We start from the raw sequence: 26,053 nt of genomic DNA, 5'->3' as shown, positions 1-26,053 counted from the left end.
GGGGCGGAGGAGCCGGAGGCAGTGGAGGCTGCGGATGCTCTGCGGCTCCGTGGCTCCGCCGGCCCGGTGCCAGCTGGACCAGCTGCGGGTGGGTATGGAACCCGAAGTGGGAGAAACCGGGGAAGCGGGAGGTGGGAGTCCTTGCGCTTTCTGGGCCGCAGCCACCCACCTGGCCAAGCGGCGAGGAGGTTTCTGGGGGTCACAGTTGGTCTGGGTGGCGTAAGGTTTCCCTCTTGAGGGACTGTTCCTCGCCCACATGCACTTCAAAAATAAGCTTTAGCGGTTCACGCAATGGACAGGGAGAGGAATTTTTGTGGTCTGAAGCGCCAGAAAAAAACTGCACAGGTTGTCCTCAGCCTTCGGAGTTCTGACCTAGAACTGACTCGCTGTGTGACTCTGGGCCACGGTTTCCCTTATCTGTACCATTAGAGGGTCTAACCACACCACCTTCCATATTTCTACCCGTCGCTGTTTCTATATGAGCATTGGTTTAGATGCCTTGGTCTTGGGATGGGATACATAACTCAGTTAGAGTGCTCACCTAGCATGTACGAGCCCCGGGTTCAATCCCCAGTACAAAAAGAAAAATAAAAGGATTCCTTGGTTTTCCAGAGTGTGGGTTAGATGTGTGCAGAGGAAGATTTGGGAAGAGGGAGGAAGATAAGAAACTATCATTTGCATCAACTATGGACCAGGAAAATCCAAGGAAATAAGGTCTAGTTCACCCAGTTCTGCCCCTATGACCTTTATCAAGTCATAATCCTCTGGGTCCCAGTTTCATGGTACAATATAACGGTTGCATATGCAGTGACATATATCAAGAGTATTGCACTAGACAGTTAAAAAAGAATTCTCTGTGTTGTTTATATGGTCACTGTGTATCTCAAGGTCTTTGAAAAACAGATTTGGGGCAGAAATAGGTCCTGGGGTCCAGATTTATTTATTTATTGCTACACTGGGAGTTGAACGCAAGTATGCCCTACTACTGAGCTATATCCCTAGATCTTTTTATTTTTTATTTTTGAGACAAGGTCTTACTAAGTTGTTCAGGCCAGCCTCAAACTTGCAATCCTCCTGCCTCAGCTTCCCAAGTAGCTGGAATTACAGACTTTCATCACTCCACCCGGCCTATTCTCAAGATTTTAAATTGCCTCATTGTATAACATAATTCTTATTGTGATCCATCACTCTGTCAGGGGACCTAATTGGCTTCAGCTTAATATTCTCTAGACTCACATATCGATTTGTATGTGATCTCTGTGTTTTTTTTTTAAACATCAGAAATTTATTAGTTGCTCAAAACATTATATTGATCTTGACATATCATATATCATATATTTGTTTCAAATGGGGTATGAATTCCTATTATTTCCACGTGTACAGATTGCAGGATCACATTGATTATACAGCCACGTTTATACATACTGCCATACTAGTGTCTGTTGTATTCTGCTGCCCTTCCTATCCCCCCTCCCCTCCCCTCCCCTCCCCTGATCTCTGTGTTTAATATACATTTACTATAAGCAGTATTAACAAGAGTGAAATTGCTGATCGGTGCAGTCATTTTAATAACCATATCTTATTATTAACAGTTTGGCAGTTTGAACTGGAGGCTTTTACATAGTAGGTTTAGTAGAGGTGCAGTATAGTATGCTGATCAAAAGCAGGGCCTGTGGAGTCAGACTGCTTGGGTTCAAGTTTCATTTCTGCCACTTATTTATACTGCAAAAATGGTGCATTATAAAAAATTAACATCTCTCTATCTCACTTTTCTCATCTGCAGAATGGCTATAGTAACTATTTCACAGATATGTTAATGAAATGAATTAATAAATATGTGGCACATAGGGAAGTTCCTGACACATCTTAAGAGCTATTTTTAACCTTCACAGAAAACAGTGAAGAGTTATTATCCCATTTTGCACATTAGGAAGCTGAAACTTAGGTTCAGCAATTTGCCTAGTCCCTCAGAAGAATTGTAATTCAGACCTAGTCCTGTTGAATTCAGATAGTAAGACATTTAATTAAATGTTATTCTGTGCTGCTCATAATTCTCAAAATAAACTACATTGTCAATCAGTGCTTAGAATGTATTTAGATAGGCATAGTGGTGCGCCCCCATAATCCCAGCTACTTGTGATGCTGAGGCAGGAGGATCAAAAGTTCAAGGCCAGCCTTGCAATTTATCAAGACCCTGTCTCAAAATAAAACAATTCTTTTAAAAAGGGTGGTGGTGTAATTCAGTAGTTGAATACCTTTGTGTTTAGTACCAAGTACTGAAAAAAATTTTTTTAGAGTGTACTTAAACTCTTAGAGTTGTTAAAATGTAGGGGCTGGGATTGTGGCTCAGCGGTAGAGCACTTACCTAGCACGTGCAAGGCCCATATAAAAATAAGATAAAGATATTGTATTCAACTACAACTAAAAAATAAATATTTAAAAAAATGCAGTAAAACTCTTCTGTGTAGATGTTTATAATGGGCATTCTGGGCTAGAAGTCAAAAGGTTATCTGATTATGAATTTTTTTTGCAGTACTGGGGATTAAGCCCAGTAGTGCTCTACCACAGAGCTACACCCCAGCCCTTTTTATGTAATTTTTTAAAAATTAAAAAAAATTAAAAAATTTGTTCTAATTATACATGTTGACACTTTGTACACAAATAGAGCATAACTTCTCATTCCTCTGGCTGTACATGGTGCAGAGAGAGACACACCAGTCGTGTAATCATACATGTATATAGGGTTAAATTTTTTAAAGTTTTGAGACAGAATCTCTTTAAGTTGCCAGGCTGGCCTTGAACTTTTTTTTTTTTAAGTTATAGATGGACACAATACCTTTCTCTTATTTGTTTATTTATATGTGGTACTGAGGATCAGACCCAGGGCCTCACAGTGCTAGGCAAGTGCTCTACCACTGAGTCACAACCCCAGTCCGCCTGCTACAGCCTGAGTTGCTGGGTTCACAGGCTTATGCTACCACGTTCATCTTGGTTATAATTTTGAACAAATAATATATCTGCTTTCTGCAGGTCTCAAAGTAAAGGATTTATATGTGATGATTTTGAAAAGCTCTTTCATCTCAGGTTTTGTGGTTCATACTTAATTATTTTTTAATCTAATTAAAAAATTTCCCACTTTTTATTGGTGCATTATAATGATGGGATTTGTTGTTACATATTTGTACTTATACACAATATGACAATATAATTTAGCCAATACCACTCCCCAGTACTTCTCCCTCCCTCCCCTTATACTTATTTAAAACAAGAAATTTTCCTTTTTACAAAAGCAGTGAACTCTGAAAGTAATTAGTCAACTCTGAAGGTTTTCAATGAACAGAAGAACTATACTATGAGTAAAATAAAAATATTTCATGATGTAATTAAATATATTTTGCATATTTAAAACTAGATGTATAATTGACATTAGATTACACTTTCTCTCATTGGTGGAAATGTGAACCTTATAATCTTGGAATTTTGTAAGCTATCCTTTTTTTTTTTTTTTTTTTTGTGAGAGAAAATGACACTTAGCAATCTTTTTAACTAAACAAAGTCTTTATTTATCTTGTAAATCTCTTTTCAGTGCAAAGAGATGCTTAGAGAAGAGATTAACCTGAGCATCTTTTCCCTAATTACAGAGATTAGGAAGTGGCTGCCTGAATTATTTTCCAAAGGATAAACATTACAAATAATTAAAAATGCAACTCACCAGAAGATCCTTTTGATTTGGGGGTAAGTAATTCTAAAAGTTACCTTTTCCTTTAGAATGTCCCATGAATATTCTTCACTTGGGAGGTATGGCTCTCTGGAGATACCAGCTAAGAATCCAATCATATTTAAGCACAGCCAGTCCATTTATAGCACCTGCAATTTCCCATGACCTAGATCTATGGGTGGCACATCTTTTTAGTTGGATGATAATGTCGAAAAATGGGTTAGACTGGCAGATAGGAAGCCCTGCACCCTCTGTCTATGAACAATACAACATTCCAAGCTTTTGGGAAACTATTCTGAAATTTTTAAAATCACATCTTGTGATCTATCATTTAGAATCCTAGAATATCTGAACTAGAAGGGACTGTGTAGATTCACTACTTCTCAACAATTATCTTTGTTGTATTGGTGAGCCTCATGGGATACAGAGATGAATAATCAGAGCCTTTCTTTTTTTTTTTTTTGGTTCTGGGAATTGAACCCAGGGATGCTTAGCCATGGAGCCACATACCCAGCCTTTTTTTTTTTTTTTTTTAAATTTAGAGGCAGAATCTCACTGAGTGCTTAGGGCCTCACTAAGTTGCTGAGGCTGACTTTGAACTCGTGATCCTCCTGCCTTAGCGTCCTGAGTTGCTGGGATTATAGGCATGTGCCACCACCCAGCAGAGTCCTCCTTCTTATGGAACTCAGTCTACTAAAAATCATTTAGTCTAGTGTCCTGATTTTTTAAATGAGGAGGATGAGGCACAGAGTGAGAACTGCAGCCACTGAAGGACACATGAGATGAGACAGATTTGGAGCCAGAGCCCAGGGCTCTTGATGCCACACACAGTGTTCTTGCCACTGCATTGCTAGTGTCTAGTTACCTTCTGTACTAGTTACCTGTTCTTCTCAAGAGATCAGTTCTGACAGTGCCTCAAAATGTAGGCTGAAGTTCTTCTGGAAAACTCCAGTTTTTAAGGTAATGGTGTGAATGAGAATTCTTAACTTGGTGACTTTTAGATGCTCCGTGCAGCCTGTTCTTCCTAGAGTAGGCTGCTGGTGCCCATAAGAAACTCATCTCTTATTCTGCAAGCAGAACCCCAGAAGAAACGGGCAGTGGGCATTCTCACTGCCCCATTTACTCCCCTTAGCCTTCCGGCATCTCAGGGGACAGAAAGTTATAGAGGACATGGGACCTGAAGCAGCTGAAATTAGCCCCATGTCAGAGTTCTTCAGTCCCAATGAATGTTCTTACTGGTCACATCTTTGGCGCAATCTCTCTCTCCCCCTCTCTATCTCCCTCCCCCCCATCCCTCTCTTCCTCTGATTCACCAGCATGAGTAAATTAGGTGCTTACAGAGTATTTCTGAGTGAAGGACTGGATGGGCATCTTTGATTGCATTATTTATTTTTTTTTTCTTTTTAGTTCTGGCCTTGTTAGTTGATGGGAACAATGTAAATAAATCTGAAAAACAATTATTGCTTTTATTCTTTATGACTAGTACAGGTCATCCTATATTAACATGATTCAATTTCTAGATCCGTTGTTCTCAAACTTTTGTCATCAAGTCTCCTTAATACTCTTTTTTAAAATTTTAAAATTTTATTTTTTTATTTATTTGGTACCAGGGATTGAACCCAGTTTTGCTGAACCATTGAGCCATGTCCCCAGCTTTTAAAAATATTTTATTTAGAGATGAGGTCTCGCTGAGTTGCTTTGGGACTTCTCTCAGTTGCTGAGGCTGGCTTTGAACTTGTGACTCTCCTGCCTCAGCCTCCTGAGCTGCTGGGATTACAGGCGTGCACCACCATGCCCAGCCTCTTTACACTCTTAAAAATCATCAAGGACCACAAAGAAGTTTTGTTTATGTAAGTTATAGATTGGGTTCAGGTTCCTGCTTGTCCAACCTCTTATTGATATGAAAACTGATAAATTTCAAATTAGAATACTTGTCTAGCATCTAAGGTGTGATTCCTCAGCCCCACAAAACAAAAACAAAGTCTAACAACAAAAAACCTATTACTCGTTAAGATGAATAATATAATTTCATGAAAATAAACTTTCCCAAAAAATTTAGTAGGAAAGAATGGTATTGTTATAATTTCTTTGAAATCTCTTTCATATTTGGCTTAAACAAAGACAACTAGATTCTAGTATCTGCTTCTGCACTCAGTCTATTGCAATATATTGTTTAGGTTGAAGTATGAAAGGAAAATCATGCCTCACACAGACAGCTGGAGAGAGGAGGACCCCTGGACTCCTTAAAGAACCAGAAATCCCCCCTGGTCCCCAGATCACACTTGGAGAACTGCTGGTCTAAGTCATTATCTATATTGTCTCAGTGTCATCATCTCTAGCATCTCATTACAGAATAATTTCATGATCTTTTATGCTGATTTAAGTACCGCAGTGAAATTATTTAAAAACAGTTCAGCATAAGAAGGGTTATAACTTTTTAAAATGTCCAAAGCTCTTCTCTTCCAAGAAGCTTCACTAATATGGATTTAAATTTTTTTTCATTACATGCTTAGTATTTATCTTATTGTGATAGAGTGTACATAACATAAAATTTACCATTAGTGACATTTAGTACCCAGACAGTGTTGTGTGACCATTACTATGGTCTAGTTCCACAACATTCTCATCACCCCCAAAGGACACCAGACCTATTGTTCTCTCCTTGTCTCAACTCTTGGCAGCCACTAATCTGCTTTCTGTTGCTGTAATTTGCCAACTGTGCATACTTCACGTAAGTGGAATCATACTTTGCATGATACTTTGAAGGTTCCCTTTTGCTGTAGCATGTGTCAGTGCTTCATTCCTTTCTGTGTCTGAATAATATTTCATTATATGGGTAGACCACATTTTGTTTATCCACTCATCCCATTGATGAGTTTTGTCACCTTTTAGCTATAGTGAACAGTATTACTGCCATGAGCATTGGGTACCAACTTTTGTGTGAACACCAGTTTTTAATTCTTTTGGATTGGAATTGCTGAATCATAGGGCAATTTTATGTTTAACTATTGAGGAACTTCTTAATGTTTTTTTAAAACTAATGCATGAAAACAAAAATTGTACATGTTAATGGAGTACCATGTAATGTTGCAATACATGTATACATTGCATAATATTTAAATCAGTTTAAACATAATTCTTAAGTGTTTTTAAAAGTTGGTTTTGTTTTTGTTTCTCTGCTAATGGTTTGTTGGCACCTGTAATCCCTTCAAAGTAAAGCAGGAAAAAGAGGAAAAGCACATGCATTCAATTAGTCTTTTTTGTTTTAAAATAATTTCACATAACCATTCTACCGTTGTTGTGCCTAACAAAATTAACATTACACATTCTTCTTTTTACTAAACAGGAAACACAACTTCCATCAACCACAAGGGATGCTGCTACTCAGATGCCACCTGAAACACACTCCTCTTTCTCAGGCTTCGTGTGGGCTCTGTGCCATAATGGGGAAACTGCAGAGCAAACTCAAACACAGCAGTTACAAATACAGGTACAGCAGTCTTCCCTAGGGTTCTTTTATTTTGGGCAGTTCTGAGTATTGAACCCAGGTTCTCACACACACTAGACAAGTGCTTTACCGCTGAGACAGGATCTCACTAAGTTGCCGAGGCTACTCTTGAATTTGCGAATCTCTTGCTTCAGCCTCCTTGGTCGCTGGGATTCCAAGCATATACCACCGTGGCTGACTTGGGGTCCTTAACTTTATCATGCCTCCATTAAACTCAAGAAAGAGAACAAGGTTACCCCAATAAATTAACGAGCTTAATAATCATCCTTTAACAATGAGAACATAATGAGAACATTAAAATAAAGAGTTCAGAAAATACAACATCCATCCATATTTATTTGGGAACAAAACAAAAAAAGAAAGAAGAAATAAAAAGGGAATAAAGTTAATGACCTTCCCTGAACTGTTTGGTCTGTTTTCTTTTAGCTAAGAAATAGCTTATTAGCTAATATCTGCACCCATTAACGGGGGTGGTGGTGCAGAATAGCCTTTGGGATTTGTGGCTAGTGTGAGCAGACTCCTGTCTTAGGATTCTTTTATCAGATTTCAATCATTGAGTCATTCTGAGCATTGTCAGAATTCACAGGGAGGCAGTGTCAGTGTTTCCTTTCTCTACTCCTTTCCCTTTATCCATCCCCTCAGCCCACCTGACTTGCTACTGTCGCCTGCACTGCTGCTCCCCTATCCATCCCAGCATTAGGCCTCTCATTTTCCACCTCTCTTTAGCAGGCCTGACGGAATCATGGAAGAGAGAATTCAAACTAAAGCTTCTCAAGAGTATAGCCCCGCTCATGTGGACGCTGTCTCTGCTGTTGCTGCTCTGAACTCAGACCTTTGTGTCTCTGGAGGAAAAGATAAGGTGAGGTCTGCAGCATTTCCAAGGAAGACAACTCATTTCAGGAGAGGGAAGATACTCAGAAAATCTAGGTTTTCACTTCATTTCTGGCAGCCAGGCTATTAGTGTAACTGTATGGGCTTAAAGTTAGAAGGGCTGGGTTTACACACACCTGCAACCCCAATGACTTGGGAGGTTGAGGCGGAGGATTGCAAGTTTGAGGCCAGCCTCAGCAATTTATCAAGGTCTTAAGCAACTTAGCAGTGAGACCCTGTGTTAAAATAAAAAAAAAAAAATTGAAAAGGCTGGGGATATGGCTCAAATGTTAAGCTCCCCTGGGATCTGGTGCCCCCCAAAAATGATTGGGTGTAAATCCCTGCTTTGCTTCTATAACTTTAGGTAAGTCTAAATTTTCTGAGCTTCAGTTTCCTCATCTGATAAGTGTAGATAATATCAACCTCACTGGATGATTGCGAGGATTAAATGAGAGACCATAAGTAAGATCCTTAACACTCTGCCTGACATGACCACCTGCATGACATTTCTATAAGTGGCAGGTGTTACTGTTCCAGCCCATACATGTTTACAGCAGAAACAGAAGTTGTCAGCAAAAAGAACATCATACTTTCTTCTCCTGTGGGTGCATCGTATTCTTTCCTTGTATGTTTTTGTCTTTTCTCCCATCGTCATTTTGAATCCAAGTGCTTCCTCTCCTTCATATTGGTTGTGTCCTCATACTCACTGCTAGGAGTAGCAAAAATGCTGTTGCTTTTTGCAGTAAATAATGTCTCTCACTGTCAATAGCCTTTTCAAATCTTCCAATTTCATTTGCTTACTGTATTTCACTGGTTTTAACATGCACTTGTTTTCAAATTTGCCCCTCTGAAATCAGGATGTATCTCAATATTTTAACACTCAAGAGCATTTTGTTTTAAAATCTGTATCATCTTAAATGCAAGAAATTTCATTTATATGACCCTCCCTTGCATCTGTTAGGGTTAAACAGGGCGAGGATTATCCTCTCCATTTTGCAGATTAGGAAACTGGTGTTTAATTAGGTCAGGTGCAGAGGGGGCTGGGCCCACAACAGCACTTGCTCTTTGCTCTTTAGCAATGAGCTGTGGGGACTCAGAAAATTTTAAAGTCCTGTTTGGGAAGAGGGATGCTTATGGTGTAATATATTAACGTGTACACCTGGAAACAGGATGCAAAAGAATTTTAACAACAGTTCTGTTTGGAAGATGGTATTATGAATGCGGGTTTTTAAAATTAAAAAATGTAGTCTGTTTATAATACTGTGAATATATTCAACAGTACTGAACTGTACAGTTAGAAATGGTGAATTTTAAAAAGATACTCTAAGGGCTAAGGTTGTAGTTCAGTGACAGAGTGCATGCCTGGCACATGTGAGGCACTAGATTTGATCCTCAGCATCACATAAAAATAAATTTTAAAAAATAGTTATTTTTAAAAAATTTTTAAAAAGACACTTTAAGAAAGTACAGGGCTAGGGTCATAGCTCAGTGGAAGAGTACTTGCCTAGCATGTGTGAGGCACTGAGTTTGATTATCAATATCACATATAAGTAAATAAATTAATAAAAAAGAAAGAAAGTGCAATATAATAGGGAAAAAATAATCTAATCCCAGGCAGAATTCTTCAGAATATACAGCCAGAATCTCAAGGTGAATCCATGTTTCTTGAGGAATGTTTTCCTGAACCATAGTAAGGTTTAGAGGAGTGGCCCTGTTTGGACAGACACAGGGGAATGATCAAGAGGAAACAGAAGAAATTCAAAGCAGGGGTCATAAGGAAGGGCACAAAATAAAACTCTAGGGCTTGAAGCAAATCCCCTTAGAGAGGCTAGGAGAGGGAGGAAGTAACATGGAAATGGAGTGACTAAACTGCTCTAATGACTCTCTGCAGACAGTCGTGGCCTATAATTGGAAAACTGGAAACATGGTGAAAAGGTTCAGAGGACATGAACGTGAAATCACCAAGGTAATTGTCAAATGATTATCCTGAAGGGAATCTGGAACTGAATCAAGGAATATCTAATAGCTCTAGATATTAAGAGTGATTGTTTAGTCCTAAGGAAAAATACCCAGGCTTTATTTAATGCTGTGAAGTTCTACTCCAGGCAAAGCCAAGTAGAGCAAAACAAAGGTGGAAATATGCAAGATGGCCACCAAAAGGCACACAGATGAACAAAATGTGGGAATATATGCACAATGGAGTATTATTCAACCTTGAAAAAGAATAAAATTCTGATGGGTGCTGTGGCACATGCCTGTAATCCCAGGCTCAGGAGTTTCAGGTAGGAGGATCACCAGTTCAAACCCAGCCTCAGCAACTTAGCAAGGCCCTAACCAATTCAGTGAGACCCTTTCTCTAAGTAAAATACAAAAGGGGCTGTGGATGTTGCTCAATGGTTAAGCACCCCTGGGTTCAATCCCCAGTTCCAAAAAATAAAAAAATAAAAGATCTTAGCTTCCATCTTCAAAATCACCTCTTATTCACAATATGACTGCTGTAGCTCCCTTCATCATGTCTGATCTTGAGGCAGCAGGAGGAAAGAAAGGGCAAGAACAAAGGATTGTATCTGTCAGCCCCCTTTAAAGGGTTTCCTATAAATCCCACTTCTACTTATATTTCATTGGTTATCTTCAAGTGGGTTGGGAAATATTAATTGATAGGAGTACATTGCCATATCCAAAAATATAGAGGTTTTGTGTTAAATGAGAATGGGAAAATGGGGGCTGTGGTTGTGGCTCAGCAGTAGAGTGCTCACCTAGCAAGTGTGAGGCACTGGGTTTGATCCTCAGCACCATGTAAAAATAAAATAAAGGTATTGTGTCCAACTACAACTAAAAAAAAAAAATTTAAAAATGGGGAAATTGGTCATGAGTACAATACTTGTAGACTGCTACAAGTATTGAAAAAAAATTCTTAATGAAATATTAGCAAATAGAGTTTAACTTTCCTAGAAAAACACATACCATGACTAACTGAGCTTTATTCCAGGGATGCAGAAATGATTTGTTATTAAGAAATTGATAAATATGGTTCTCTGATCATCTTAGTAGAGATGAGAAGATCCAGTATTAATTCTAAAACAGAATTCCGTGGTCACTTGGTAAAGTAGAAATAAATGGATCTTTATGTGATTAAAAATAAATATGATTCAAACCCCTCTCTGAAACAAAATAAAATGCGTGACATTACAACATGAAGTAGGAGAAACACAAGGGGACGCCGAGACGGGTGGAGGTGCGGTGCACTGCGCGCTTGTTGGTGCCCACGGTGCCGCGGGAGCACACGGGGGATGTTCTGCAGGAGCCCCCAAAGCCGGCGGGGAGGGCCGTGGAGGTGAGGTGGTCTGGGAAGACGTGAGGTTTTAACGGCTCCCCTTGGAGGATGGGAGAGAGAGTCGGCTTTACACAGAGTGGGCACACCATGGAGAGAGGTGGGAGGCAGCCTCCCGCCTTTCCCATCAGAGACCCCCTCCCCCCCGTTTAGGAATTGCTTACTGAAAGTGGGGGGCTGCGCGGAGCCACCCTTCCGCGCATTGAAATCCAGTCCGAGGCACAGCGGCGGGTTTCTGTTCTGTTTCCTCTGAGCAGGTGGCCTGCAGTCCCCGGTCGGGCCAGTTCTTCAGCGCCTCTCGGGACAGGCGGGTCCTGATGTGGGACTTGCACGAGGCCTCCCAGCCCAGGCAGCAGCTGTGCGGCCACGCTCTGGCGGTCACCGGCTTGGCGGTGAGTCCAGGTAAGGCGGAGCAGCTCTGCTCGGCGCCCTCGGGCTCTCCCGGCCTGTGCAAGTCCTGCCCCATGGGTGTCTTCTCGCTTTGCTTCCAAAGACGCGTCCCAGCTGTGCACTGGCTCTCGGGACAACGCCCTGCTTCTGTGGGACGTGGCGACCGGACGGTGTGTGGAGAGAGCCTCCGTCTCCAGGAACCTGGTATGAATCCCACCTCGGTGCAGGGCAGGGTAGCAGAGGGGGCCCCGGCAGGGAAGGGCACTGGAAGCTCGCAGCCGAGCACTGTTGTCAGAGCGCGTGCGTAGCGTGGGGAAGCCCCAGGCTCCAGCTCCAACACCAAAAAGGAAATAGAGAAAAGGCCCAGGAAAGAGATCCGGAGACCCACGGCCAGGCCTCAGAGCCTGGTCCTGATGCAGCCCCTGCTGACCTCTCGGGTCATTGAGTTGGATGATGGCAAGCCTTCTGCTGTAGAGAATGACCCCACTAGTGTGTGCTGACATCTAAAATGGTGTCTTCATCTATTTCTTCAACATACATCTAATCCATTTCTTCTGTGGGCTCGACACTGCTAGGAACATGATTAGTGACAGATCTCAGTTCTGTCTACCAAGAACTCACAGCTGGTGTACTGTGTGGCGGCTGCTCTCCTTGGTGTAACATAATAACAAAGAAATAAGCCTCACCTTTTTCTCCTTGTGTAATTTGCTGTTTTTGTTTTTTCCTGGCCCTGGAGATTGAATCCAGGGGGGCTTACCCACTGAGCCATATCTCCAGCCATTTTTATTTTTTATTTTGAAACAAGGTCTCGCTAAGTTTCTCAGGGACTCACTAAGTTGCTGAAGCTGGCTTTGAACTTGTTATCCTCCTGCCTCAGCCTCCTGAGCCATTGGGTTTACGGTATGCGTCACTGTGCCCAGCTTTGCTGTGTTTTTGAAGACCTGTTGTTTTCTGGTAGATTTTCATGGTATATAAATTCCATGGCCTTTGGGGTCAGTCATACCTGGTTTCAAATATTTGGGTGAGTTTGTTCTTCATTTTTTTTTTTTTTTAGATCCAGGGCCTTGAGTTTGTTAGCAAGCACTCTGCCCCTTCTACATCCCAGTCCTGGCTTCACACTCACCACTTCCTGGCTGTGCTACACCAAGTTACTTAAGCTCTTAGAGTCTCAGTGTCTTCATTTATCAGATGAGGAGAATTATGTTGCTAGTTAAGGTGAAATGGGGTAACCTGTGTATGTGAAACACCTGTCATCATGCCTGCCACATGGCAGATGCTTCTTTAGTGGTCGTCAAAGTTCATCTTCTCTGATTTTGAAGACAGCTGTCAATAGAGTGAACTTGCTGATGCCCTCTGTGTCTGTGGGCGTTTGCTGTACTGAAGAAACAAAAATCCCGTTTCCTTGTTTTTTGATAACTGTTCCATCCTGCCCTGTGGGGAACTGCAGGAATAAAAAAGGACAATGGTCACTCTTCTGAACCCCATGAGGCAGTAGACCAGAATTTCCCTGGTCCCACCTTAGAACAGGGCCTGCTCTCCTGGCTGCCACTGCCAACAGGTCCCTGCCACTTGACTGGCTTTCAGGTGCTCTTAGGCTGCCTGCGAGCTTCTGGTTCATAGCTGCCCCAGCTGCCACCATTGCTGCTGATAACCAAGGAGATGCAGCCAGAGCTGGCTGAAAAGTGTCTGCAAGACATTAAATCCCTTTAAATCAAACTTACTAGTTTGGAATTCTTGAGAAGAGGTGCAGAGATGCTCTTTAGCACCAGGTACAGGAATCACAGCAGAAGAATGACTTGGTATGGAGAAGTGTTGAAAGTTTTCCTTTTTCCAGGTCACTCACCTGTGCTGGGTCCCCAACGAACCATATATCCTGCAGTCCTCTGAAGATAAAACCATCAGGTGGGCCACTGAGTGGAGTGAAGGTGTTTCTGGTGAAGGTTTGTGGCTCCCGTGCCTACATCACTTTGCTCCACTCTGCTTCTCCCCTCTGCTCTGCCCTTTCCTAGGACTCCCACCTGTCTTCCCCATGCTGGTGCTGAACTGATGTGGCCCCTTAGATCATCTGGGTCACCTGTAGGTGACGGTTTTGAGAGCAGCCGACCCATCCAGCTCCCACTATGTGAGTGGGTTCAGGTTAACCCTAGGATAGGCCACTCAGCCTCCCTGGCTCCACTTGCCACCCCTTCATGGCTCCAGGGGTTCTCTGTCACCAGCATTCATTTGAAAACCTTCTTGGGGAGTCAGTCAGGAACTACATCAAGGGATTCAAATGAAGTCAGTAGTGCGCAGAGTGGAGTGCATGACTAGAAACTTTGGTTCTCAAAAGAGATTTTATTTAGAAAATGGTTAGAAATGAGATAAAGTGATATAAATGAGACGAAGCAAAACAAAACACTCTCCTGTGAACTCCAGGGTCAGGGCTTCTGAATCTGTTTATCTGTTCTGAAATGAAGACTGCGCTCTAGATCATAAAAAGTATCTTTTAAAAAATTAAAATCATAGGCATAGAAAGAGTCTCTTGTCTAAAGCAGTGTCCTGAAGGACCAAATTAACAAATTGACTTGTACAATTAAATGTGGTCTAAATTCTTATTAACAGATCTCAAAATAGAAAACTCAGGTGTCACTCAGTTTGGTTATTTCCTGTCAACTTTAGCATCCTAGAGATTGCACCAATTCAGGCGGCTATATTCAGGTAAATCATAGTATTACATTCTGACTGACCTCCGTAGCAAGGAGCCAAGACTTTATGTGAGTGAGATATTACAGATCTGTTTCAGGCACATTTACTCTAAACTCATTTCCTGCTTTAATTTCTTTCAGACTATGGGACAGTCGGGGGCTACAGGTGGCTCACATGTTTCCCACAAAGCAACACATTCAGACCTACTGCGAGGTCAGCATGGATGGTCACAAATGCATCTCCTGCAGCAACGGTTTTGGAGGCGAAGGCTGTGAAGCCACAGTAAGAGACTGTGTGGGGTCCAGGGGCCTGGTTACTGAGGAGCAAATTACTTCCTCTGGCTTCATGACTTTAGCTGGACTAACAGACTCTGCTATTGGCTCAGGCCTATTTTAGGTGTAACTGTGGGTGATTCTTTACAGTCCAGATGCTTCTTTTAAGAAATATCCATTAACCTAAGCCTCTCTAAATTGGTAGTAGACAAGAGGAACAGGATAACAGTCAAGATTGAAAGGAGCTAAACAGAACCTGTTTGCTAATGTCACTACTCCCAGCAGAGTATATGGGGAAGGTCAACTGAAGAGCCAGATGTATTCCCATTGTGCTGGGTCCCTAATGAACCATATATACTACAGTCCTCTGAAGATAAACCATCAGTCTTAGTAAAGGAAGTTTGAGCTCTTTAGGGAATGTGGAGCTCCTGGGTTAGTCTAGAGCCCACTCCATCCCTGTCCATGTGCCTTCCATGCAATTAATTTCAGGATAGATTGTCTAGACTCCTCCAGAGTATCTTAGATTCATCATTATAGAGTATCGTTATCACATGCACTATCTTCTTTAATCCTTAAAACAACCCTATGACTTAGGTACTGATGAGGGAATAGAGGCCTGGCCAGCTGAAATCTCTTGCACATAATCACACCCCCGCTAAATGGCAGATTGGGGTGTTGTAAGCTTTGGATGCAGGATTTCATCTCCAGGCTTATGTATGGCATGGTTTCCAGTGACTTCATTGTTTTTGGACAGTTCAGTTTGCTCTCCTCCCCGAACGTTACTCTCCAGGTGTGACCTGATCTGTACCAATGAATGGAACTGGTGGGACTGTCACTAATGCCTAGACTCTAGGCATTACCCTAGAATGTTTGTACTTACATGTATTTATGAGAAGGTGTTCCTAACTACAGGGTCACACAAGACCCACAAATGCCAAAAAGCTGGTAAAAGGCAGCTCTTGAGTTGTCATGGAAAGCAAGAAATTCCATACTGTTCCATTACACTGCAGGCCTGGGAGCTTTTACTCCTCATGAAAAAGGCAACAGCACTTCTGGCACATTCTTAACCAGTGTTGTTTGGGACATAGTTGTTGCAAAATAATCACCTGGTGGGTGGATGGGTGGGTGGGTATGATGGTTGAAAGAAGAAGTTCATGTAGCTACAGGAGCAGGTAAGTGGAGGACACAGGAGGATCGTGGGCGGCTGGGAAGATGGATAGTAGTGAATGAAGTGCGTGTGAAGCTGAGGAATGTGTATGTACAAGCTGGTCCATAAAAATTTACTTTGCAGTTGTGGGACCTAAGGCAGACAAGAAACAGAATACGTGAGTATAAGGGGCATTTCCAGACAGTTGCATCCTGTGTTTTTCTACCAAGAACATTGGCCTTGGTGCCTGCAATTGCTACCTCATCACATGATTCCAAGGTGAAGATATGGAACCAAGATACTGGAGGTAAGGAGACTCCTGTAGTGCTGCTCAAAGATACACGGGGTTCTAAAACTCCTGCTTCCCATTGGTCATCATGTTCAAAGCCAGCCATCTCCTGCCACCGTCTAGTTCCCTAAGTGGTTAAGAGATGACACCTAGATGCTAGTCTCTCTCTGGTTGACCTCTGGATAGAAACTATCACCATGTATCTCGTGATGCATAGAGTCATTCCTGAGAACCCAAACAAAATCTATTTGGCTCTTATGTTCTTTTTCCCTGAAGTTTCTCATCAAGTTTTAACTGGTGATGCTCAAGATGTGTGGAAAAGGGACCAAGAATTGCCATATTTGAATTCCTTTTCCAAGGACTAAATCAAAAGCTTGGTGGGATTCAGGGACAGTAAGAATAGTCTCAGAAAGATTTGTTTCATTTGGACTCTAGAACTGGTTAAGACCATAGTAAGGCTATGACACTTCAAAGCACCAGAGAAAAGGTATCTGTGGATCGTAGCTCCCCACAGTCCTGGACATGCTGGAGCTGGCTCCTACTGGTCAATTGTTAGACACTCGGTGATTTTTTTTTGTTTTGTTTTGTTTTGTTTTGTTTTTGGCACTGGGGTTTGAACCCAGGGGTGCTAAACCACTGAGCCATATCCCCAGCCTTTTTTATTTTTTATTTTAAGTTGCTGAGGCTGTCTTTGAGATATTCAGCAATTTTGTGAGCTAGTTTTTAAACCTTTGATAGCATGAAAGCTGGTCATGATGGGGGCAAGTGCTATGAATAAGTGTTGGAAACCAGAAAGCTGGCTGCCCAGCACCCTGCTGCTCCTGTGCTGCTCCGCCCTAGGCAGGTCAACCTCTCTGTAAGGATAAGAATGCATTATTTAGAGAACTTCAACCACATCCTTCCAACAGAAGTCCTCCAGAAACTCAGTTCCCCCAGGGGGAGAAAGGGTACCCTCTCAAAAGAGTTGGGACCATGTCTAATGGCACTCTGCAAACAGCTGGGGCCACAAGCGTTAGTACAGACAGGCCTGTTGTCCCCTTACCTGGAGTGCCCTTTCCCAGCTGCCCAGGTGTAGCAGTCGTGGGTGGTAGGCAAGCACAAGTTTTTGGTTTAGAAATCATGAACCTAAGACCAGGGAAGTGAGGGCCTGATAGTGTTGACCTGAATGGATGGCACTGATGCCTTGCCCACTGGGTGTGTACCTGAAGTTCTTAGAAGAGTGGCCTTTGAGATGCAGATGGAAGGAGACTGAGTCAGCTGGACACCCCCAAAGACTGCTTGCAGGTCCCCATTCTCTTTTATCTTGAAGGGAGCCAACAACTACAGATCTGTGTCCTTGTCTGTTTTCCCTGTCCCTGCTCTGCCTTGGTCTCTGAGTAGGTAAGGCCCCAATTGTTTGCACGCACTTCTTGGTGGCATCGATCTTGTTTGGCCTGGGCCCCTTTCTGTGCAGTTGAATTCATGACATTGACCCAAGTTCTGCCTTACCTGCTGGTGCACTTTCCCATGAAGCAAGTGGGGCCTTGTGTGTTAGACGCTTATGCATTAGACAGTCCAGCACGGGCTTTATTCCCTTGGATTTCTCAGGAGGACCTGGCGCATTGATACAGTCACTCACTGCATAATGACGTTTCAGTCAACCTCAGACCACATAAACACTGGTGTATACCACATGGCCTCGGTGTGTAGTAGGCTGTACCACCTAAGTTTGCTTAGTACACTCTGTGATATTTGCATAACAATAAAATTGTCTAATGATGCATTTCTCAAATTCATTCTGTCATTAAGCCATGTGTGACTTCATTGCACTCTGGCCTAAACTGTGGATATCCCCTTCCCCTCAGCCTGCCTTTTCACCTTGTCTCTGGATGGATCTGGACCCCTAACTTCCCTGGCTGTTGGTGATCCCATCTCCTTATTATGTGCAAGTTTCAACAGAGGAATTCACCTACTCAGAGTGGACCACAGCCGAGGGCTGGAACTGGAGGAAGTGGCAGCATTCTGAAGCCGAGAGACATTTACCAAACAATATCAAACCATGGCCCTCTGTGTGGCTTTGTTTTTCCATGTTATCTTGGGGTGGGTGGAATATAGGGCTGGTGTTCTTTGCTTAGGTTTACTTAGAAGGTATATCAGTGTTAGAAGTCAATTTAAGTTCAGTGGTTCAAAATCAGGTATGAAATTTAGAAACACAGACTAAACATAAAGTTTACAATCTAAGTTAAACCCACATGCAGTGTTTTAGTGAGCATTTGGGACAACTCTTCAGGGGAAAAAAAATGTTTTATTCAAAATGATGATCTAAAGATATAGGAGTGATGGACCTGCGACTGTGAGAAGAAGCACGGAGCTTGATTCCATCCGTCTCTCCACAAAAATAAATAAATAAATAGAGAGATAAGAAGAAATAAAAGGCAACAGGAATAGAATCTGCTTTAGTTGCCTCAAAAAATAATTGAGATGGGAAAGTAGCTCGGCCCATAGAGGACATGGATCGTCTACATAGTTTAAGCTCTGGGCATCGCTCCTCAGCACCGAAGGATCAAAGCTGGGCGAGAAAGCCAAAGCCTCGGCTTCTACCCAGAGCAGGGGAGGTGGTAAACTCCTGCCCTTGCATGTGCCTTCCTAGACCAGCGCTGCTGATGTGCTTCAAGAGGCTGACCAGCACAAGGACATCACCCAGATCATAAGAGTTATCTCATTTCCATGGATAAGAAAATGGACAGAGATTAAGGTTGAAAAAGTTTATTTGTAATTTGAATATTTTATATAAATAAAATTTCATACATATATATACACATACATACACACACGTGTATATATATGCATATATAATATACATATTTATAAAAAATATACATATTTATAAAATATGTATGTAACTATATTAAAATATTTATAAATATACAAATATTAAATTATATAAATATATTTAATATATGTTAAATGTATAATATAGAAATGTATATATATTTAATATCTTTATGTGGTGCTGAGGATCAAACCCAGTGCCTCACACATGCGAGGCAGGCGCTCTACCACTGAGCTACAGCTACAGCCCCGAAAGGAGAGAATTTTTAAAAGGGAAAAATCATCACAAGAACATCTGAAGACATTATCTGCTTCACTTTTCTTTTTTTTATTTATATATAATAGCAGAATGCATTACAACTCTTATTACATATATAGAGCTCAATTTTTCATATCTCTGGTTGTATACATAGTATACTCACACCAATTCATGTCTTCATACATGTACTTTGGATAATAATGATCATCACATTCCACCATCATTAATTACCCCATGCCCCTCCTTTCCCCTCCCACCCCTCTGCCCTATGTAGAGTTCATCTATTCCTCCCATGCTCCCCCTCCCTATCCCACTATGAATCATCTTCCTTATAACAATGAAAACATTTGGCATTTGGTTTTTTGGGATTGGCTAACTTCACTTAGCATTATCTTTTCTAACTCCATCCATTTAGCTGCAAATGCCATGATTTTATTCTCTTTTATTGCTGAGTAATATTCCATTGTGTATATATTTCACAGTTTTTTTAATCCATCTATTGAAGGGCATCAGGTTGGTTCCACAATGTAGTGATTGTGAATTGTGCTTCTATAAACATTGATGTGTCTGTGTCCCTGTAGTATGCTGTTTTTAAGCCACTGTATAATTTTTATATTTTATCTCAAGTGTAATAATTATACAAAAATATCAGATGCCTTTAAGGGTACAACTTGCTGAATTTTTATTAACTGAATAAACTCTGATAAGCAGACTCAGATGCAGAAGGGTAAATATCCAGGAACCTGAATGGTTGCCACGGCACTCCTCTCCATGCCTGTTTGCTAAGGAATTTGTCACAGCATACATTGATTGTGCCACTTTTCTATGTTATGTAACTGCTTTGTGATAGATAGAAAATATGGCCACAAGTTTCTCCCATAGCTGAACGTGCATCCCTTTGTGACATGAATTCCTCTCCTCCAGAGGGACAGTCTATTCCATGCACCTTTAACCTGGGCTGGTCTTTTGACTCAGTTTGACCAACACAATACAGAGGAATGGACTCTGCACCTCCTGAGGCTGGACCTTGAGATGCTTTGCTGGTCTGCTTTGGCCCTCTAGGACTGCTGCTCTCAGACTGCCACATAAAGAGGGTCATCTAGGCTACACGGAGAAGAACCAAGCATCACCAGAGCAAGGTCACGCGAATGAGGTCACCTTGGGCCATCCAACCCAGCCAGCTCTGCATCTCAGTGCTAAGTAAACTCCAGATATCAGAAGAGAAACTCCACAGCTAGCCCCACAAGATCATAAGAAATAATAAATCATTGTTTTAAGACCCTGAGTTTCAGAATGGCTTGTTACGCAGCAAGACATTTAAGTGGAACAAGCATGTACTCTTTTTATTTTTGGTCAGGCTTCCTTTGCTCAACACGTTTATGAGATTGATCCATATCGTATGTAGCTGAATACCCATCATTTTCATTGTTCATTGTACATTATGTGAAAATACTGTGATTTATCCATTTAACTATGGATGGGCATTCAGGTGGTTTCTAGTTTCAGATTCTCACAGGTAGTGCTACTGTGAACATTTCTGCCAACAGGTTCTCTGGTGAACATCTGCATGTTTATGTGCTCATTCTGTAACCAGCAATGGACTTGATGGGCTATCCTGTACTCACACATGGTCACTTTCATAGATACTGCCCAACAGTTTTCCAAGGAAATTGTGCTACGGCTGTAGAAGAGTTAGAGTTTCAGTTGTCCCACAAACCCTAGCCAACACTCTGTGCTCTTGAACTCTCCAGTCTTGTTTTAAAGTGTGCAGATGCTGAGGAGTGCCCCATGGGAGTGTTAGCTCCGGGAGCCAGCAACAGAGGAACCTGGACCAACTGGTTTTGACATCCATCCCCCTCCCTGGTGCCTTCAGTAAAGAGGCCAGAATTTAACAAAAAACTTTATACAGTGCTCTGCATTTTCCATAGAACTTTCATAATCATCATTTCATCCGAGTCTTTCAAGAAAATAATACTTAGATGGGCAGGGTGGAGATCATTACCTCTGGTCTATCTATGGGAAAAAGTGGCTCAAGGTCAAACAGCGTGTGACAGAGCCCAGATGGGAGCTCAGGTCTTGGGACATGGAGCCCGGTTCTTCTTCCAGGTTTATGAAATAGAGAATACATTCACATAGTCACAGGAGTACAAAAGGTTCTAGGATGGAAAGCCTCCCTCTCCAGGCCAGCTGCCTTCTGTCTGGCGCCCTCTGGAGTTATCCATCAGCTGGTGCATCCTATTTTATGCATATGACAAAAAAAAAAAAACAGGTTTTTCCCTAATACCACTTTTACCATCAAAAGACAGTATGAGTTCATCTTGAAGAAAAAGCTGTGAAAGACTGTTTCATTAGATAGAAAGATGATAAGGTGAAAGGGGAGACTTTAAAATGGGGATCACATGATTTATAAAAATTTTCTATATAGAGAGACATGTGTCAGAGATTGTCTCTGCTTGAAATCCCAGCATGCCTCTTCCTAGCCCTGTGACCTTGGGAAGTGGCTTAACCTCTCTGTACCTCAGGGTCTTTATAAAATTAAGAAGATGGTGATAATAGCACCTACACATAGAAATGTCATCATGGCTAAGGAATACAATTTAGGAAGAGCCCCTAGAATATGCCCTAAATGTTGAGGATTATTATATTCATCTGAGTTTCCTAATTTTCCTATCGTGGACTTATCTTACAGTAAAAGTTAAAGATTAAATTTTCTGAGAGAAGGGAAGTTGTACAGCTATAGAGAGGGGCACAGATGAGAGAGACAGTGTGGGCACAGAGAAAGGGGAGAGGCCAGGAGGCCTGAGGAGAAGCAGGAACAGGAGCCTGCAGACCAGAAGAAGTGGGACATCTCTGGATTCCTGGTTGTGACACTGCCAAAGACCCGAGAGTCCTGTCATGCTCTGTTTACTGTTGCTATAATGGAACACCTGAGACTGGATAATTTACAAAGGAAAAAAGTTCGTTTGGCTCATGGTTCTGCAGGCTGGAAACCTAAGGCCATGGTGCAGGCTTCTAGTGAGGTCTTTGTGCTGCTTCAACTCATTGCAGAAAGTGGAAGGGCAGATGGGCCTATATGGAAGAGAGGAGCAGCAGGAGTGAACTTGCTTTGTAACAACTCATTTTCATGAGACTGAACCCACTCCAGAGAGAAAGGCATTAATCCTTTGTAATGGCCTGATGCCCTGTTACAGGCCCTTACACCTCTTACCACTCACAGTGGCAAATATCAACATAAGTTTTGGAGGGAACAAACCATATTCAAACCTTAGCATTTACCTCTCAGGCAAAAATAAAATCATTCCATCCACAAATCTTAACTTGTTCCCAAAATCTATCTCCGAAGTCTTAACTTTTTCCAGCACTAACTGAAAAGTCCAAAATCTCATCTGTGTACCTGTGGAATCAAAATAAGTTATCTACTTACAAAATGCAATGGTGAGCACCTATAATCCCAGCCACTCAGGAGGCTGAGACAGGAGGATCACAAATTTGAGGGCCACCTTAGTAACTTCCACACTTAGCAACCTAATGAGACCCTATCTCAAAATAAGTAGTAAAACATCCCTGGGTTCAATTCCCAGTGGTGACAGAGAACAAAACAGGACAGGTTTAGGGTAGACATTCCCACTCCAAAAGGGAAAAATGGTACAGAAGGAAGGAATGACAGGTCCCAAGCCAGGTCAACTCCAGGAAGGCAGACATTTAAGTCTTTTTTTGGAAGGGCGGGTACCAGGGGTTGAACCCAGAGTGCTTAACCACTGAGCCACATGCCCAGTCTTTTTTTTTTTCTTGGTACTGGGGATTGAACTCAGGAGTGCTGGACCACTGAGCCACATCCCCAGCCCTATTTTGTACATTATTTAGAGACAGGGTCTCAGTGAGTTGCTTAGTGCCTCACTTTTGCTGAGGCTGGCTTTGAATTCACAATCCTCCTGTCTCAGCCTCCTAAGCTGCTGGGATTACAGGCGTGAGCCATAGTGCCAAGCCCCAGTCTTTTATTTATTTTTTATTTTTATGTGGTGCTGAAGATCGAACCCAGTGCCTCACATGTGCTAGGCAAGTGCTCTACCGCTGAGCCACAACCCAGCACCACCCCCCCACTGGTTCCTTTTTTATATTTATTTAGAGACAAGGTCTTGCTAAATTGCTGAGGCTGGCTTTGATCCTCCTGCCTCAGCCTCCTGAGCTGCTGGGATTACAGGCATGCGCCACCATGCCTGTGCAGACGTCGAGTCTTAAAGATCACCTCTCACTCCAGGTACTGCATACTTGGATGTGAGGCAGCCCCACCCCAGGGCTCAGTCCCTGCGTCAGCTCCCCCAGGTTGGAGTTGCGCACTGGTGCTGCAGCTTTCCCAGACAGGCATCGCATGCTGTCGACGGCTCTGCTGTTGGGGGGGGGGTGTCCCTGGGGTGGTCTCCTTCTGTTGGCTTCCCCAAGGATTGCTGCAGTGGGGAATCTGCAGTGGCCCCACCCCGTGGCTGACCTTGGCCTGCCCCCCCCCCCTCAGGCTATTTGCAGCATCCTTTAAAATCTAGGTGGAGGTCGCTATAACAGAATACTTGAGACTGGATAATTTATAAAGGAAAGTTTATTTAGCTCACAGTTCTGGAGGCTTCTGTCCAGCTCTGGTAAGGGCTTTGGCTGCTTCAACTCATTGCAGAGAGCAGATGAGCAAACGGGCATGTGTGGAGAAACCCGTGAGAGGGCCTGAGCTTGTTTGATATCAACCCACCATTGCAAGAATGATCCTCCTCCTGTGAGAAAAGCAGCAATCCCTCTTAGCGACCTAATCACCTCTTTAAAAGGCCCCACAAACCGGGCACAGTAACATATGTCTGTAATCCTATCTATTTGGGAGGCTGAAGCAGGAAGATCACAAGTTCAAGGCCAGCCTGGGCAACTGAGCAAGACTCTGTCTCAAAATAAGAAACAAAAGGGCTGAGAATGTGACTCAGTGCTGTAGCACCCCTGGGCTCAACTCTCAGTACTGCAAATAAGTTAGTTAGTTAATTAATTAATTAATTTTAAAAGGCCCAGGATGTAGTCCAGTAGTAGACCACCTGCTCAGCACATGTGAAGCCCCGAGTTCAAACTCTTGTACTTAAAAAAAAAAAAAAAATGCCCCATCACTTTTCAACGTTGTCACCATACCAGGTCCCTTTGCCAGTGTTGCCATCTAAGCATTTCAAGAGCAGAGATGGAGCCCGGCCTGACAGGCTTCTCGCCTGCCATTTGGAGGAGGTCCTTGAGACCTTCCTTGTACAGAGAGTCCTCAATTAATTCTGCCAATGTCTTCGTGGCAGGACTCATGCAGAGAATGCTTCAGAATATATGGGAGGACTGGCCTGCACGCCTGGGCCATCTCACACCGAGGACCTCCTGCACGGGCAGTTTGAGAGGTTGAAAGACCAAATGCTTTATGCTCAGACCAGCTGGTGAAGAACTCTGAGTCGCAGTCCTGTGTTTCTAAACATATCAGCCACCGAATGCAGAAGGTATTTTGTCCTTTGGCTGCAGCTGGAGCCTGCCCTCTGCACACAGGACACAAAGACTCGAAAAGCCAGAGGCCTGTCCTCGGGAACACGGGGAAGAACAGCACTGGACCACCAAGCTTCCAGCCTCAGCTCTGACATTTAGTGTCTATGGGGGTGAAATGGCTTAATTTCACCAAAATCCAACTGCTCCTCACAGAGTCCCTTGAGTTAAGCTGGGAATATTCACGCCACCTGAGCTGTGACATGATTAAAAAGATGTTGTATGGGGCTGGGGTTGTGGCTCTGTGGTAGAGCACTTACCTAGCATGCATGAGGCACTGGGTTCAATCCTCAGCACCACATAAAAATAAAATAAAGATATTGTGTCCACCTAAAACTAACTAACTAACTAACTAAATATTTTTTAAAAAGATGAAGTATGTGAAGGAATATCTAGTTCTTGTGAGGCTGAGGCAGGAGGATATCAAGTTTGAGGCCAACTTGGGCAATTTAGCAAGACTCTGTCTCAAAATTTTTAAAAAAGGACTGGGGATGAGCTCAGTGGTGGAGCAATTGCCTAGCCTGTATAAGGTCTTGGGTTCAATCCCAGTACTGGAAAAAAAAAAAAAAAATCCAGATCATGTAATTCCTGCAAAGTCTTAGGCTGGGAAGTAGCATCATGTCAGTGTTTCTATCTTTATTCAAGTGACGCAGTCTAAAAGTAAAATAAAATAACAAAACAAAGCAGCCCATAATCCTTAGTCACAATTTTAAAATCTCAAGCTCTGAAAAAAATTTTCCCATTAAATTTTGTGTCCAAACTTGATCTGATCTTGTTTTTATTATTTTTGGTGTCAATGTTCATGAAAAACTGCAGAATATTGTCCCAGATCACATTGGGAGAGTTGTTCAATGGATGACAAATGCATATTACCTTCCTAAAATATGAAAAGCTCTAAAACACATTTGGCTGCAAAGGTTTTGCATAAGAGACTGTGACTTGCAATGGAAATTCTGACGACACACAAAGCCAATTCGGGGGACTCCTAATCCCAGGTGGGGACTCACCAGCCTCCTTAGGCTGTCGTGTCCTTGGGGATCCCTTATGAACCTAGAGATGAGTAAATCAATTCGAGCCAAGGAGCACATTGAGTGGTTTTCTCCCAAATCACTACTCACACTGCAGCGTGTCTCTGAATCTCCTAAGGATCTTGTAAAATGCAGATTCTGCCTCAGAATGAGTCTGAGTCCTGCATTTCTCATCCCCAGGCCATGTGTGTGGGGCTGGGGCTGTCC

The 26,053-nt window shown here is 42.5% G+C and overlaps 2 protein-coding genes across 3 annotated transcripts in view; both read left to right on the top strand.

Moving 5' to 3' along the window:
- On the top strand, window positions 1-18,943 carry Wdr31 (WD repeat domain 31). Of its 2 annotated transcripts, none has more exons than XM_027949463.2 (11): window positions 1-88; window positions 3,642-3,735; window positions 7,065-7,208; window positions 7,956-8,085; window positions 9,988-10,062; window positions 11,685-11,829; window positions 11,921-12,021; window positions 13,652-13,719; window positions 14,643-14,784; window positions 16,066-16,228; window positions 18,055-18,943. In XM_027949463.2, exons 3-11 carry the CDS (start codon window positions 7,093-7,095, stop codon window positions 18,213-18,215), a joined length of 1,101 nt encoding a protein of 366 aa, XP_027805264.2. In that variant the 5' UTR covers window positions 1-88; window positions 3,642-3,735; window positions 7,065-7,092; the 3' UTR covers window positions 18,216-18,943. The 2 variants fall into 2 exon arrangements, with proteins under 2 accessions (XP_027805264.2, XP_027805263.2); XM_027949462.2 differs by having other exon boundaries at window positions 7,953-8,085.
- The window catches only part of Rnf183 (ring finger protein 183), an 18,670-nt gene continuing 8,825 nt past the window's right edge, over window positions 16,209-26,053 (top strand). Inside the window, exon 1 of the mRNA XM_071600852.1 lies at window positions 16,209-16,228. The gene's annotated coding sequence lies outside the window, so the exon portion shown is untranslated. The remainder of the gene's footprint in view (window positions 16,229-26,053) is intronic.

This window comes from Marmota flaviventris, chromosome 13 (assembly GCF_047511675.1).
Source record: "Marmota flaviventris isolate mMarFla1 chromosome 13, mMarFla1.hap1, whole genome shotgun sequence".
NCBI lineage: Eukaryota > Metazoa > Chordata > Mammalia > Rodentia > Sciuridae > Marmota > Marmota flaviventris.
Note: the sequence above shows the minus strand (reverse complement) of the source record. Positions and strands in the feature narration are given on the sequence as shown.